This window comes from Dama dama, chromosome 11 (genome assembly GCF_033118175.1).
Source record: "Dama dama isolate Ldn47 chromosome 11, ASM3311817v1, whole genome shotgun sequence".
Classification (NCBI taxonomy): Eukaryota; Metazoa; Chordata; class Mammalia; order Artiodactyla; family Cervidae; genus Dama; species Dama dama.
Window position 1 is genome coordinate 72,641,487 of NC_083691.1, and position 15,918 is coordinate 72,657,404.

The window sequence follows — 15,918 nt, forward strand, 5'->3', positions numbered from 1 at the left end:
CATGGCATCAAACTGCCTAAAGAGCTGGATGGGATAAAATATATCTTCTTATTCTTTAATAAGTTCCATCTGTATCTCTGAAGAAGAGCACTGAATGGCTGGATCAGCCCCCCACCACACTGTAAAATAAGTGAGATTTATCCCAGGAATCTTGTCTTCCCCATCTTCATCCTTGCCTGTGCACCCACAGCCCACTCACAAGAACTGGCCCACTTGCTCTCGTTCCCTCCTCCTATATCACCTGGCTCTGCACCTCTGATGCGGTCACTCATCCACAGGCATAAATGCATCACTACACATCTTCTCCTTGGAGTATGTGCATGCCAAATGGCATCTCCTTGTTAAACACAGAGACTGGCTTCCTTCTCAAGGTATCCAGGCCTTCAGGCCAAGGAAGAAAAGATGGGCAGGCAGAGAGCCTTATCTTTGCATTCCTGAAATCACACTAGCAAGGTGTCTCTAAAAACACCTGTGTGGTATTTGATAGTCACCAAATATTCTTTCATTTGGCCATCCCAAAATCTTGATCAGAAGGTAGAGCAGAAGGGGATATGCCCATTTTGCAGAGGAGAAAACTGAGATGTGGAGCAGTTCCAAGTCCTTTGCTTAAGGCCACATAGTTCACTCTTGGGGTAAATTCTAGCTTGTCAAATGGTTGGAAAGAGGAGTACTCTCAACTTGCCATGAAATTCTTCTGAATCAGTGCTCTTCAATTACCTTCCCATTGGGAAGCAGACAAAATCAGTCAGCCCCACACAGTGATTCGAGGTCAATACTTCCAGACAAACCTCCTCAGAGTTTTGTTTGTCCACTTGGTGGCCTAGGGTCCAGTAGCTTCCAGCCAGCTGGCAGGGGAACACAGCTCACAAGGACAGAAGGGCTTTGTCCTGAAAGGCTGAATGTATCAGTGTTGAGACTGAGATGGAGAGCCTGGGGAGTGGGGAACCAACAGATACATTGTTGAGATCGGCTTGTTCAGCCTGATCTTTCTGAGAAAGCAGAAACCTTGTTTTTCCCATTTAAATCCTTTCCATTTATTTTTTTCTTGGCCTCCTGACTTTTGAAGTTTAATTGCTAGCTTCTGTTTTTCAAAAACACAAGGGAAGATGTCTGGCCTTCTAACGCATAAGGTGACCTTAAGTGAGCTTTCTTGGGACCAAAGTCCTTTCACTGAACTTGGGAAATAAGCCATCCAGTCTCAGGTGGCAGCAGGTGGTGGAAAAGTGAAGGAGGGGAGCTTTCCAACACAACATGATTGAGATTCTAAATACCAACAGCTCCCCCCACCCAGGACACAGAGGCGAAGAGGACACTGCCCCAGCTCTTTCAATACTGGCTTCCTTTTTTGCTTTTCAAGGCCATTTCTGACAGTCATATAAACCAGACTACATCAGTGAAAAGACACTCAGTCAGAAGCACAAAGTATGACTGACGCCTGCCCTCATCCTGTCTAGGACTGATGGTGTGAGCCCTTTTCCTCAAAGTCTTTGAATCTGTTCTGCTCAAAACAGATATTGTTACTTGGATTCACTAAACATTAATTCTGTAGTCCCACTTCCAAACCCCTCTCACCTTCCATACACCCAGGTATAATAGTTTGGGGAGGCTGGTCTCCTCTCCACCACCAATGCACTCCATCTTCCCCTGCTGCCTGTACCTTGGGGCCAAGCACAGCTGGACCAGCTGGACTGCCTGGGTGGGATGGGGTGACTGCTCCCTTTTCTCTACCTTGCTCCTTTGAGGGCAATAGTCAGAGGTGGACAGGAAACAAAAAAAGACCCACTGAAGCAACCCCCCATATGGCTAATGTTCATGGCATTCTCTGGTCTCCTCACACCATGCCACATGCCCTCTGGAACACAACGCCTTTCTGCAAACCATTTTTCCTTTGTAACTCTGCAAATCAACTTGCTTCCGTCAAGGCTACAGCTTGCAAAGAATGCAAAGACAAGACTGAACATAAACACTTTCTCTTTCTTAAACTTTCCCTTTTTTTCTATGTCAAAGAAAATGTGATGGATGATGAAAAGAGAATGGGAGCAGAATGGTTCTCAGAGTGACTTTCCATGGAGGATTGCTTTGAACTCTGACCAAGCAGAGTTCCCTCCATGTTTCTGCCCTTTCTCTCCTTCACAGAGTTCTGGCTCAGGTGGCCTCTGCACAGCACCACCTGATCCTACTTAATGGGTACCAATCCTCTGTTGTGTGTGCATGCATGATAAGTTACCTCAGTCATGTCCAACTCTTGGCGACCCTATGGACGGTAGCCCCCCAGGCTCCTCTGTCCATGGGATTCTCCAGGCAAGAATACTGGAGTGGGTTGCCAGCCCCTTCTCCAGGAGATCTTCCCGACCCCGGGATAGAACCTGAATCTCTTAGGTCTCCTGCATTGGCAGGTGGGTTCTTTACCACTAGCGCCACCTGGATGATGAGAAAATCAAAGTGGGCCTGGTGGTCTGATGAGCCTCCTGGGACTCTGGAGAAAGCAATTTGCCAGCTTCTAGGCTCATCCCTTTCTCCAAGAGGTCACAAGGCACAGGCTCAGCATTTTGTAAAAATTAATCCTACTCTAACTTTCTTCCATGTGATGGTTTGCTAGGTAATGACCTTTTCTACTGTCAAAAAGAAAATTCAGAAAGCTTTACTTGATATGAGTATTTTATCGAGTAGGAAACAAACTGTTCACGAGCAGAGGCACTGCGAACCTAAAACTGGTATGACTCTCAGAAGCAGGATGTTACAGGTGGCTTGTAAAGTGAAAACGAGGACCTTTACCATGGTTGGCTATTATAATGGGGATCTCCAGACAGCAGGGGAGGTTGAAAGTTGTTATATTATTGCAAATCATTTTATGAAGATGTCTTAAGTTTCATTTATTATTACCAGAGGCATTTGTAAAAAAAAAAAAAAAATAGCCCAAATTAAATTTTGCTTATATTCATGAAATATGAAAGATGGCTTCACTTCTGTGGCTTAACTGGTTTTGTCTGCTTAAGGGATCTTCCACCCTGACTGGTCTCCGCTTTTTTATTTTAGTAATTCTTCCCTTTTGGTCATTCTTTTCACAAGCTCAGGATGTGACCAAATAGTACAGCATCACTTTCAATGACACTGTTAATATAGTGGCCGGGACAGAAAGTCATATAGTCGCTGTTTCCAATAGTTGTACTGCCATCCTAGACATGGGCAGTCAGATGATTGAGTTCTTTGAACTATCTAATCCTGGTGGATATCATTTGATGTGTGAGCGGCTTCTGAAACAAATTTAAACCCCCTGGAGAGGACACAATGCACCTGGGAGGTTCATATCGTGAGTCTGAGAGGAATAACAGTGAAGGACTGAAGAACGCCCCAGACCCAGATATTCCCAGGAACTCGGATTTAACCAACTAAAACAATCAAAGAAGTTATAATCAGAGTCAAGTTTAACTTTTCAGAGCCAATTTGTGTTTCTTAGATAATGTGTAATTAGGTTTCCATTTTTCTGAGCTATATACATAGACACAACATGCCATATTAGCAATAATATATAGTCTTTCTCACTCAGCCAGGAATTGGCCCAAGGTTATGCAATTGTCAAATACAATTCTGACTAAAGATTTATAGAATTTATAAATTCTTTCTGTAATTAAAGATTAGAAGATAAGGTCTCTTTTAAGGAGGTTTAAATGCAGTCTTTCATTGGTGATGTTTACAATAAACTAAGACTCCTGGTTCTAATGTATGGGACATATTGTCTTCTTCTGAAAGCAGATCATAGAAATCTTTTCAGTCTTGGTGGAAATAAGTCTTCGAATACTGTGTTAGTGCCTTACGTTATTGAAGAGTGAAAGCATTATTGGCTCAGTAGTGTCCTACTGTTCATGACCCTGTGGATTGTAGCCTTCCAGGCTCCTCTGTACATGTAATTCCCCGGGCAAGAATATTGGAGTGGGTAGCCATTTCTTCTCAGGGAATCTTCCCAAGTCAGGGATCAAAACCAGGTCTTCTACATTGCAGGTGTATTCTTTACTGTCTGAGTCACCATTGAGCTATGTCATAATTATTTAGGGCAGAATAAACATGGAGATGTTTCATTTCAGGATGTAATGCTGTAGGCAAGCTTCTATTTGGGTTAGAACTCAATTGGTATGAGGAATCAGGTATTATATAAGAGGGATTTCTATAGAAACAAAAGAAAAATAAAGTGTAATATTTGGAGCAAATTATAAACTGTTTCCAAGTCTGGAGAGCAGTCAGTGAAGAAATATTTTAGATTTGAGCTCAAAGCATCTTTAGATAATGAATGGGAATGGCAGCTTCAATCTGATGGATTTTCTTGGTTTGCAATTTGAATGTCCTTCGGTTTCAGTTGGACTCTCTGAGCAGCCCACACTGAAGTACAACCACACAGAATGCTGTGCACACTTGATCAGTAGTGATTTCCTGGAAGTTTACAGGTAGATAATAAAACCCCAACAACAATGAACACAAAAATAACCTGGTAACAGGAGCATTTACCATTGTTGTTCAGTTGCTCAGTCGTGTCCAACTGTTTGTGACCCCATGGGCTGCAGCACGCCAGCCTTCCCTTTCCTTCACTCTCTCCCAGAGTTTGCTCAAACTCATGTCCACTGAGTCAGTGATGCCATCCAACCATCTCATCCTCTGTCACCCCCTTCCTTCTCCTGCTCTCTATCTTTCCCAGCATCAGGGTCTTTTCCAATGGTCAATTTTCATTCCAATCATAAAGAAGGGCAATGCCAAAGAACGTTCAAACTACCACACAATTGCGCTCATTTCACATGCTAGCAAGGTAATGCTCAAAATCCTTCAAGCTAGGCTTCAACTGTATGTGAATTGAGAACTTCCAGATGTACAAGTTGGATTTAGAAAAGGCAGACAAACCAGAGATCAAATTGCCAACATCCATTGGATCATCAAAAAAACAAGGGAGTTCCAGAAAAACATCTACTTCTGCTTCATTGACTGTGCTAAAGCTTTTGACTGTGCAGATCACAACAAACTATGGGAAATTCTTAAAGAGATGAGAGTACCAGACAACCTTACCTGCCTCCTAAGAAACCTATGTAGGTCAAAAAACAACAGTTAGAACCAGACATGGAACAATGGACTGGTTCAAAACTGGGAAAGGAGTATGTATGTCAAGGCTGTATATTGTCACCCTGCTTATTTAACTTATATGTGGAGTACATCATGCAAAATGTCAGGCTGGATGAAGCACAAGCTAGAATCAAGATGGCCAGAAGAAATATCAATAACCTCAGGTATACAGATGACACCACCCTAATGATAGAAAGCAAAGAGGAACAAAATCCTCTTGATGAAGAAGCACTTACAGTTTTCTACTATTTTTTTTCTATTTTTCACTATTCTGTAGTCACCTCATTTTTATCAAAGACAATCACAGTAAGACTAATTTGTTTGTAAACAAATCTAGTATCGTTACTTTTGACCTGATTATTTACATAGTACAGCAAGAATAGTGAGTCTACCCATATTCTCAAATATGATATTCCAGTCAAAGTGTTGCTAATATCTAAGGGGCTTTCCTGGCTCCATAAAGTCAACCTTAGTTCTTTAAAACCATCTGGTAATAAGGAATCTAAGATTATATCTTTAAAAGTCTCTTTAGGCTAAGAAGCTAAGCTAATGACTTGCCCAATTTTTTCTTGTTATGAGGAATACAAATTCTTGTTAAACTTAGCTAAATTGCCATGAAACCTATATTGCCATGAAAATAAGAATAGTCAGTGAGAGTATTCTGGAGGGATCAGGTAAGAAGAAAAAGATAAGTATTTTATATTCTTTACAAAAATGTATTTTATGGGATGAAGTGAGAGGTGGAAGGAAAGTTCAACAGGGAGGGGACATATGTATACCTATGGCAGATACATGTTGGTGTATGGCAGAAATTAACACAATATTGTAAATCAATTATCCTCCAATTGAAAATAAATTTTTAAAACGTGTATTTTACCAAACAGGTATAAATTATGGATAGGAAACAGAAAGAGAGACAGAAATTTGAGATTGAGGGGATAGAGTGGGCAGGTTTGTCAAAGCTAGAAAACAGATCATTGAAGAACCAGTAATGTTTCAGTCATAAAAATTGTAATCATCTCTAATAGTTTATTCAGGTCCATGTAACTAATTCTTGTTTTGCTTGATTAGTAGTTTTAAGAATCAACTGTTATTTCCAGTAGAATTTTAGAAATCCTTACCCAGGTCACTGTTACAATCTAAAAATTATCAGAAACCTGTATGTTAGAGTACTTTTCAGGGTCTTTCCATTAATCTCTTGCAATTTTGTATCATAGATGCTTGCAAAAGCTTTCAGGAAATCATGAAAGTGAAACAGTAACTGGGCTATAATTATAATGGCCATGGATAAAGATCCAGTGAGAGTTCATGATAATGCAACTGACAAAGGAATTTGGTTATTTTTTTTGACATATAATATTTGAAGATAACAACCTGAATTATGACAGATTATCTGGACTTAAGGACAGTGACAAATTTTACAGAATTTTGTATAGTTTGAGGAACATTAGTAATACATACCCATGCACATACAACCTAAACAAGATTAATCATCACTTTTATTTGACAATGTTTCCAATGTAACTGCACATACCAAGTAAGCCTATTCATTTAATATTTTTCTTTTTCTAAGAAAATAGAATAAATATTTTGAGATCTTCCAGGGACCCTATGGAAAAACCAAAAAAGATTTTATTCAGAATTGATTTGGAGAAGTCTGTCAAAAATGTCAAAAGACTTAAAACACTTATCAAATAGGAACATAGGTCACTGTAAAGGTACAGTCAGTCAATCAAAGTGACAATTAAAAGATTTCAAAAGCAAATACAGAAAATCACATAATTATTTTTTAAACTCTTTTAACAGTGAAAAGACTCAGTTTTTCTCAATAATCAAAGATCTGATAAAGACACTATGCACAGGAAATTATTTTTGATAAAACAAGGAATCTTTGTTTCCTAGGTAGATCACAAGAAAACATTTTATAATCTCTTCTTAAGAACAGAGCACTTTCCGGAGCTGGCTAAAGAGGAGGCGCCATCATGGGAGTTGACATCCGCCACAACAAGGACCGAAAGGTTCGACGCAAGGAGCCCAAGAGCCAGGACATTTACCTGAGGCTGTTGGTCAAGCTGTACAGGTTCCTGGCCAGACGAACCAACTCCACCTTCAATCAGGTTGTCCTAAAGAGACTGTTCATGAGCCGCACCAACCGGCCACCGCTCTCCCTTTCCCGGATGATCCGCAAGATGAAGCTTCCTGGCCGGGAAGGCAAAACAGCTGTGGTCGTGGGAGCTGTAACTGATGATGTTCGTGTCCAGGAGGTGCCCAAACTGAAGGTGTGTGCTCTGCGAGTAAGCAGCCGTGCCCGGAGTCGCATCCTCAAGGCCGGGGGCAAGATGCTCACCTTCGACCAGCTGGCCCTGGACTCCCCCAAGGGCTGCGGCACCGTCCTCCTCTCGGGTCCTCGCAAGGCCCCAGGAACCCCGCATAGCCACACCAAACCCTGTGTCCGCTCCAAGCGCCGGAAGTTCGAGCGTGCCGTGGCTACAAAAACTAACCCGAGAGTCTACCTTGTTATTAAAAAGATTTTGGATGCTTTAAAAAAAAAAAGAACAGAGCAATAATTCAAGAAATTTTCTCATTTTAACAGAAAGAAAATTAAACTCTAGGTTTTTTATGAGTATATTGTAGAGCACATTTTAAAAACTCATAAATAAATCCATTTAACTTCAATTAGCCTTGACCTTACAATGAATAATATCCTTTCTACAAATCTTCTGCAACTTTCTATATCCATTTATATTTTGCCCTATTTCTTTTTTTTTTTTTTTTTTAATTAGTTGGAGGCTAATTACTTCACAACATTTCAGTGGGTTTTGTCATACATTGATATGAATCAGCCATAGATTTACACGTATTCCCCATCCCGCCCTATTTCTTTTTTTCTTTTTCATTCTGGAGCAACCAGGTATTTTACTTTAGGACAACACTCTTACTTAAAAGCACATCCACCTTTCCTGCCACTCTTTATATACAAAGCTGTTTCCCTTCATTCTTACTGTTTCTGTTTACTTTTATATATTGATTATAAAGTTTAGATATCAGTAACCTCTATTTTCCAGTGAAAACTAAGAAGCAGGCAATTAGGTACTGTCTATCATAACAGCATCTTGTAGTAGATTAGCAAACTAATATATAATTATAAAAATCTATAATTTTCAACACATCTATTTTTATGTTATAAAATTTTTGTTATAAAAATATAAATATAAAATTTTATGTTACAAAATTTTTAATGTGGCAAAAGACATATTTTTCAATAGACCCAGATATTTTTTGTTCTTAAAAATTAACAACCCAAAGATAGATAAATTTATGTTTAGCAATTAATGTTTTAGTATGGAAATGATCCTATAATCAATGAATATCGATCATTTAACTTAACTTAGTGTAAACTTGTATCTTATTTACATCTATTTAAATTACTTGTTTTTCAAAATAAGTATGCTTAGATTAAACATTAAACAGCTAACCATCATCTTATTTTTCTTGCTGATGAATTTTGTAACACAGAGATAACATGAGCTATAAGACTAGTAAATCTAGGTAGAAAAAGCAGTATGTTTGAGTTATATTTTATGTTGCCAACTCCAACGACATACCTGCTTTAACTAAGCCAACAACTTAAGCTAGATTTTATTTGTCGAATATTATCCTGTGAACTTGGAAAACTTTAATTTAATCTCTAGATTTTTGAGAGTGTTAGGAATACGTTAGATAACACCTAATCCCTGATAGCTCAGCTGGTCAAGAATCCGCCTTCAGTGTGGGAGACCTGGGTTCGACCCCTGGGTTGGCAAGATCTCCTGGAGAAGGGAAAGGCTACCCACTCCAGTATTCTGGCCTATAGAATTCCATGGGGTCACAAAGAGTCGGACACGACTGAGCGACTTTCACTTTCAAGGAACACTTAATTGGCTTATCTTTTAAACAAAACAAATAGAGCTTTAAAAAATATCACATAAACATAATGTACACACATTTATAGATGTACATAACATACAGACAGACACAGAGATCTTATAGCTTTCATTTTCAGCTATGTATCAGGCATAATAACACAAAACCCAGAAGAAAAGCTGGACCCAAATTGTGTTTCTAGCAGATAGAATAAGTTAGTTACCTGCTAAGATGGCAAAAGTTTTTACCAAAGAGTTTTCCTTTACATGCTACAGGGACTCCTAGAGAAGTTGCTTTTGGAAATCATTTCTCTTCCTACCAATCAAAGAAAGCATTCTATTGCCTGAGAGGTTAGGAATCATTTTTTTGTTATTTATTTTAAACTGAAGGATAATTGCTTTAGAGTATTGTGTTGGTTTCTGCTGTACATCAACATGAATCAGTCATAGGCATGTTTTCTTTTCAAGAGCACCCCTAAGGTAGACTATCTTATTTAAGTGAAAGATTCCTCTAAAAGCCACTTCAGTTCCAGATTATCCAAAGGTTCATCTATTTTCTACAGAGTTCAACATCGTGGTCAAGAACTTAAAGACAGACTATTAGGAATTATCAGGAGGAATTATTTTCAGTATTCAAAAGCATGTCATCTGGGAAAAGAGATAGTTTTACTTCTTTTTCAGTCTGGAAGCCTCTTATTTATTCTTCTTACCCAGTTTTTCTGGTTAGAACCTCCAGTGTGATTAAACTGAAATTGTAAGTGGACGTCTTTGTCTTGTACCTGATCTTGGTGATAAGCTTTCAGTCTTATACCATTAAGTATGCTGTTAGCTGTGAGGTATTCATAGCAGCCTTGTATCAAAGAAGCCTGTTTTTATTCCTAGTTTGTTGAGTAATTTTTTCCTAGTTTGTTCAGTGTTGGGTTTCATCAAATGTTTTTTCTGTACCTCTTTGGGTGATATCGTTTTTGTCCTCTATCCTATTAATACTGTGTAATGTATTCATATTTGCATATTAAACCAACGATGTATTCATGGCATAAATTCCACTTGATCACAGTGTACAATCTGTTTTATATTGTATTGGATTTGATTTGCTTATATTTTGTTAAGGATATTTACATCTGTATTCATAAGGATTATTGGTATGTAATTTTATTTCCTTGTGATGCCTCTGATTTTGGTATTAGAGTAATACTTGTCTCGTGGAGTCAGAGAAGGCAACGGCACCCCACTCCAGTCCTCTTGCCTGGAAAATCCCATGGACGGAGGAGCCTGGTAGGCTGCAGTCCATGGGGTCGCAAGGAGTCAGACACCACTGAGCAACTTCACTTTCACTTTTCACTTTCACACATTGGAGAAGGCAATGGCAACCCACTCCACTGTTCTTGCCCGGAGAATCCCAGGGACGGGGGAGCCTGGTGGGCAGCCGTCTATGGGGTCGCACAGAGTCGGACACGACTGAAGTGACTTAGCAGCAGCAGCAGCAGCAGCAGCCTCGCGGGGTAGGTTAGAAACTATTCGTTTATCTTCTATATTTTACAAAATTTTGTGAAGGATTTGAATTTTTTAATTTTGTGAGAAAGGGCTTAATTCTTCTTCAAACAATTGACAGATTTCACCAATGAAGATATCTGGTCTTGGGCTTTTCTTTGTGAAAAGTTTTCTTGCGTATTAATTCAGTCTCTTGATTTATTATGTGATTCAGATTTTCTGTTTATTCTTGGGTTGACTTTGGTAGTTGGCATCTTCCTAGGAACTTGTCCATTTAACTTAGTTTATCTAATTTGTTGACATCCCATAAGCTTTGGTATGCTGTATTTTTCTTTTCACTCATAAAACAACACTTTAAAATTCTAAAAGAAAAGAACTTTCAACCCAGTGTTCTGTTTTATGAAAATAGCCTTAAAGAATACAGATGAAATAAAATACCATCAAAAGAAAGGAATTCAAGAGAATTTGTTGCTAGCAGAGCTGCTCGAAAAGAAATTCTGAAGAAAGATCTTCAGTTTGAAGGAAAATTATCTCAAAAGTAAACAGAATATTAACGGTTAATAATATATAATAAATAATATATAGAGACATATTATAATAATAAAATATCTAAAATATGTTGAAAAATATAAACTATTCTTTCCCCTCAAGTTCTTTAAACATATATGACAGTTGAAGAAAAAATTTGAACTTTATCTAAAGGGTTTTTCAGTATATGTAGATGAAATTCATATGACAATTACAACATGAAAGGAAGTTAAAAGGACTATGAGATGGTAAGATTTCTACATTCATCTTGAAATCATGAAATATTAATTCTAAGAGGATTCTAAAATTTTAAGTGTGACTATTTCAATCCCTAGAGCAACTACTTAATAATTTATGTAAAGATATATGGTCAAATATAATTTGAAAAAATTTAAATAAGCCAAAGAAGGAAGGAAAGGGGTAACAGAATAACAAAAAGTAGAAGAAACAAACAAGTTAGAAAATGAAAGACCTAAGTCTAAACATATTAATAATGTACCTTATATATAAATAATTTAAGCACACCAATTAAAATAAAGACATTCAACTATACACTGAAGGAAATCTACTTCAGATATAATGGTATAGGAAGGTTGAAAACAAAGGATAAATAAAAATATGTCATGCAAACACTGATCAAAACAAAGTAGGAGTGGCCATATTAATATCAAACATCAGAGCAAAGAAATAGTAGACTTCAGAGCAAAAACTACTAAGAATAAAAAGACTCATTTCATAATGACAAAGGGTCAAGAAGACTTAGCAATTTTAAGTATGTATGTACCTAACAACATTGCTTAAAAATAAATGAAACAAAAATTGATAGAGCTGAAATGAGAAATGGGGAAATCTACACCTATATTTGGAGGCTTCAATATTCCTTTCTCAGTAAATAAAAGAACAAGTAGGTAGAACATCAGTAAAGATCCAGAAGATTGAACAACATCATCAGCCATGTCAATTCAACTGACATTTTCCAACTCATTTTAAGAGGCCAGCATTACTCTGATACCTAAACTAGACAGAAGGAAATGAAACAGTAATATTCCTTACGAACACAGATGAGAAAACTTCAACAACATATAAGCAAATGAAATCCAGCAAAATATAATAAAATTACACACAATGACCAAGTGGGGTTTATCCTAGAAATGCAAACCTTTTAATATTTGAAAATCAAGCAATGCAACCTATAGACTGAAATTAAAAGACAAAAGAACACATACAACAAGCTTATATAAATTAATGTAGAAGAAGCATTTGAATACAATCCAATATCCACTCTTAGTAAAAACACCCAGCAAAGTTGGAATAAAAGAAAACTTACTAACTTGATCAAGAGCACCAGGAAAAACAGCTACCACTAAAATCATACTTAATCATGAGAGATGAAAGACTTTTCCTCTAAGATAAAAAATAAAGCAAGAATGTCCACTTTCACCACTTGCGTTCAACAAAGTACCGGAAACCTATCCAGTGTAATATAGAAAGGAAGATAGACAAAAGGCCTTCAGGTTGGAAAATAAGAAGTAAAATTGTTTCTAATGATGATGCATGCATGTGTAGTCGTGTCCAACTCTTTGTGACCCCATGGACTCTAGCCCTCCAGATTTCTCTGTCCATGGGATTTCCCAAGAAAGAATACTGGAGTGGGTTGCCATTTCCTTCTCCAGGGGATATTCCCAACCCAGGGGTCGCAATGGCATCTTTTATGTCTCCTGAATAACAGACATAGGTGGATTCTTTTTTTTTTTTTTTTCCATTTATTTTTATTAGTTGGAGGCTAATTACTTTACAATATTGTAGTGGTTTTTGTCATACATTGACATGAATCAGCCATGGATTTACATGTATTCCCCATGCCGATCCCCCCTCCCACCTCCCTCTCTACCCGATTCCTCTGGGTCTTCCCAGTGCACCAGTACCGAGCACTTGTCTCATGCATCCAGCCTAGATTCTTAACCAGCTGAGGCACTGGGGAAGTCCTATTAATAGATGATATAATTGTCTATTAGAAAGTCCATGCAATCTCAAAGAAAAATGGTCCTAGAAGCAATAAGTGAATTTAGGAAAGTTGCAAGATACAAGTAAAAATCATTTTTATATTTAAAGTAACAGTGAACAATTAGAAAACAAAAGTAAAATCCAATGCCATTTATAATCACTCAAAAAAATGAAATTCTTAGTTATAAACTTTATCAAACAAAGGAGCTATATCCTGTTAGATACAAAACACAGTTGAAAGAAACCAAAGAAGACCTAAAAAAGAGATATACTCTGTTTTGTTCATCACTGGGGAAAGTATTATGGTTAAGATGTCAGTTCTCCCCAAACTGATCTGTAGGTTAACACAATTTCAATCAAAATCCCAGCAGGATATTTGTAGATACAGAGTAGTCAATTTTAAAATTTATAAGAAAAGGCAAATGAATTAAAATAATAAAAACAATTCTAAAAAAGAATTCACATTATGAAGTTTCAAGACTTACTATCAGTTCAGTTCAGTGGCTCAGTTGTGTCCGACTCTTTGCGACCCCATGGACTGCAGCACGCCAGGCCTCCCTGTCCATCTCCAACTCCCAGAGTTTACTCAAACTCATGTCCATTGAGTCGGTGATGCCATCCAACCATCTTATCCTCTGTTGTCCCCTTCTCCTCTTGCTTTCAATCTTTCCCAGCATCAGGGTCTTTTCAAGTGAGTCAGTTTTTCGCATCAGGTGGCCAAAGTACTGGAGTTTCAGCTTCAGCATCAGTCCTTCCAATGAATATTCAGGACTGATTTCCTTTAGGATGGACTGGTTGGATCTCCTTGCAGTCCAAGGGACTCTCAAGAGTCTTCTCCAACACCACAGTTCAAAAGCATCAATTGTTTGGTGGTCAGCTTTCCTTATAGTCCAACTCTCACATCCACACATGACTACTGGAAAAACCATAGCCTTGACTAGACGGACCTTTGTTGACAAAGTAATGTCTCTGCTTTTTAATATGCTGTCTAGGTTGGTCATGACTTTCCTTCTGAGGAGCAAATGTCTTTTAATTTCATGGCTGCAGTCACCATCTTCAGTGATCTTGGAGCCCAAGCTAATAAAGTCTGACACTGTTTCCATTGTTTCCCCATCTATTTGCCATGAAGTGATAGGACCGGATGCCATGATCTTAGTTTTCTGAATGTTGAGCTTTAAGCCAACTTTTTCACTTTCCTCTTTCACCTTCATCAAGAGGCTCTTTAGTTCTTCTTCATTTTCTTTTCTTTTTTTTTTCATTTATTTTTATTAGTTGGAGGTTAATTACTTTTCAATATTGTAGTGGTTTTTGCCATACATTGACATGAATCAGCCATGGATTTACATGTATTCCCCATCCCGATCCCCCCTCCCACCTCTCTCTCCACCCGATCCCTCTGGGTCTTCCCAGTGCACCAGGCCCGAGCATTTGTCTCATGCATCCAACCTGGGCTGGTGATCTGTTTCACCCTAGATAATATACATGTTTCGATGCTGTTCTCTCAAAACATCCCACCCTCGCCTTCTCCCACAGAGTTCGAAAGTCTGTTCTGTACATCTGTGTCTCTTTTTCTGTTTTGCATATAGGGTTATCTTACCCTCTTTCTAAATTCCATATATATATGTGTTAGTATACTGTAATGGTCTTTATCTCTCTGGCTTACTTCACTCTGTATAATGGGCTCCAGTTTCATCCATCTTATTAGAACTGATTCAAATGAATTCTTTTTAATGGTTGAGTAATATTCCATGGTGTATATGTACCACAGTTTCTTTATCCATTCGTCTGCTAATGGGCATCTAGGTTGCTTCCATGTCCTGACTATTATAAACAGTGCTGCGATGAACATTGGGGTGCACGTGTCTCTTTCAGATCTGGTTTCCTTGGTGTGTATGCCCAGAAGTGGGATTGCTGGGTCATATGGCAGTTCTATTTCTTCTTCACTTTCTGACATAAAGGTGGTGTCATCTGCATATCTGAGGTTATTGATATTTCTCCCGGCAATCTTGATTCCAGCTTGTGCTTCTTCCAGCCCAGCATTTCTCATGATGTACTCTGCATATAAGTTAAATAAGCAGGGTGACAATCTACACCCTTGACGGACTCCTTTCCTGATTTGGAACCACTCTGTTGTTCCATGTCCGGTTCTAACTGTTGCTTCTTGACGTGCATACAGATTTCTCAGGAGGCAGGTCAGGTGGTCTGGTATTCTCATCTCTTTAAGGATTTTCCACAGTTTGTTGTGATCCACACAGTCAAAGGCTTTGGCATAGTCAATAAAACAGAAGTAGATGTTTTTCTGGAACTCTCTTGCTTTTTCAATGATCCAGCAGATATTGGCAATGATCTCTGGTTCCTCTGCCTTTTCTAAATCCAGCTTGAACATCTGGAAGTTCACGGTTCATGTACTGTTGAAGCCTGGCTTGGAGAATTTTGAGCACTACTTTACTAGTGCGTGAGATGAGTGCAATTGTGTGGTAGTTTGAGCATTCTTCAGCATTGTGTTTCTTTGGGACTGGAATGAAAACTGACCTTTTCCAGTCCTGTGGCCACTGCTGAGTTTTCCAAATTTGCTGGCATAATGAGTGCAGCACTTCCACAGCATCATCTTTCAGGATTTGAAATCGCTCAATTGGAATTCCATCACCTTCACTAGCTTTGTTCATAGTGATGCTTCCTAAGGCCCACTTGACTTGACATTCTAGGATGTCTGGCTCTAGGTTGCTGATCACACGATCATGATTATCTAGGTCATGAAGATCACTTTTGTATAAGACTTACTATAAAACTACGGTAATCAAGAAAGTACTGCACTGGCAAAGGGATAGACTCAGATCAATGTAACAGAATAGAGAGTCTAGAAATCAACTCACACAATTAGGGCTGACTG

The 15,918-nt window shown here is 38.4% G+C and overlaps 2 protein-coding genes across 3 annotated transcripts in view; both read left to right on the forward strand.

Moving 5' to 3' along the window:
* FSHR (follicle stimulating hormone receptor) overlaps positions 1-15,918 on the forward strand; it is a 194,922-nt gene that overhangs the window by 37,405 nt on the left and 141,599 nt on the right. The window lies entirely within an intron of this gene.
* Positions 7,056-7,670, forward strand: LOC133064227 (large ribosomal subunit protein eL18-like). The gene has a single exon (XM_061154042.1). It carries the CDS (start codon positions 7,086-7,088, stop codon positions 7,668-7,670), a length of 585 nt encoding a protein of 194 aa, XP_061010025.1. The 5' UTR covers positions 7,056-7,085.

Excerpts from the sequence above, each read along its gene's own strand:
- LOC133064227 (XM_061154042.1), top strand. The coding sequence starts at position 7,086 with ATGGGAGTTGACATCCGCCACAACAAGGACCGAAAGGTTCGACGCAAG.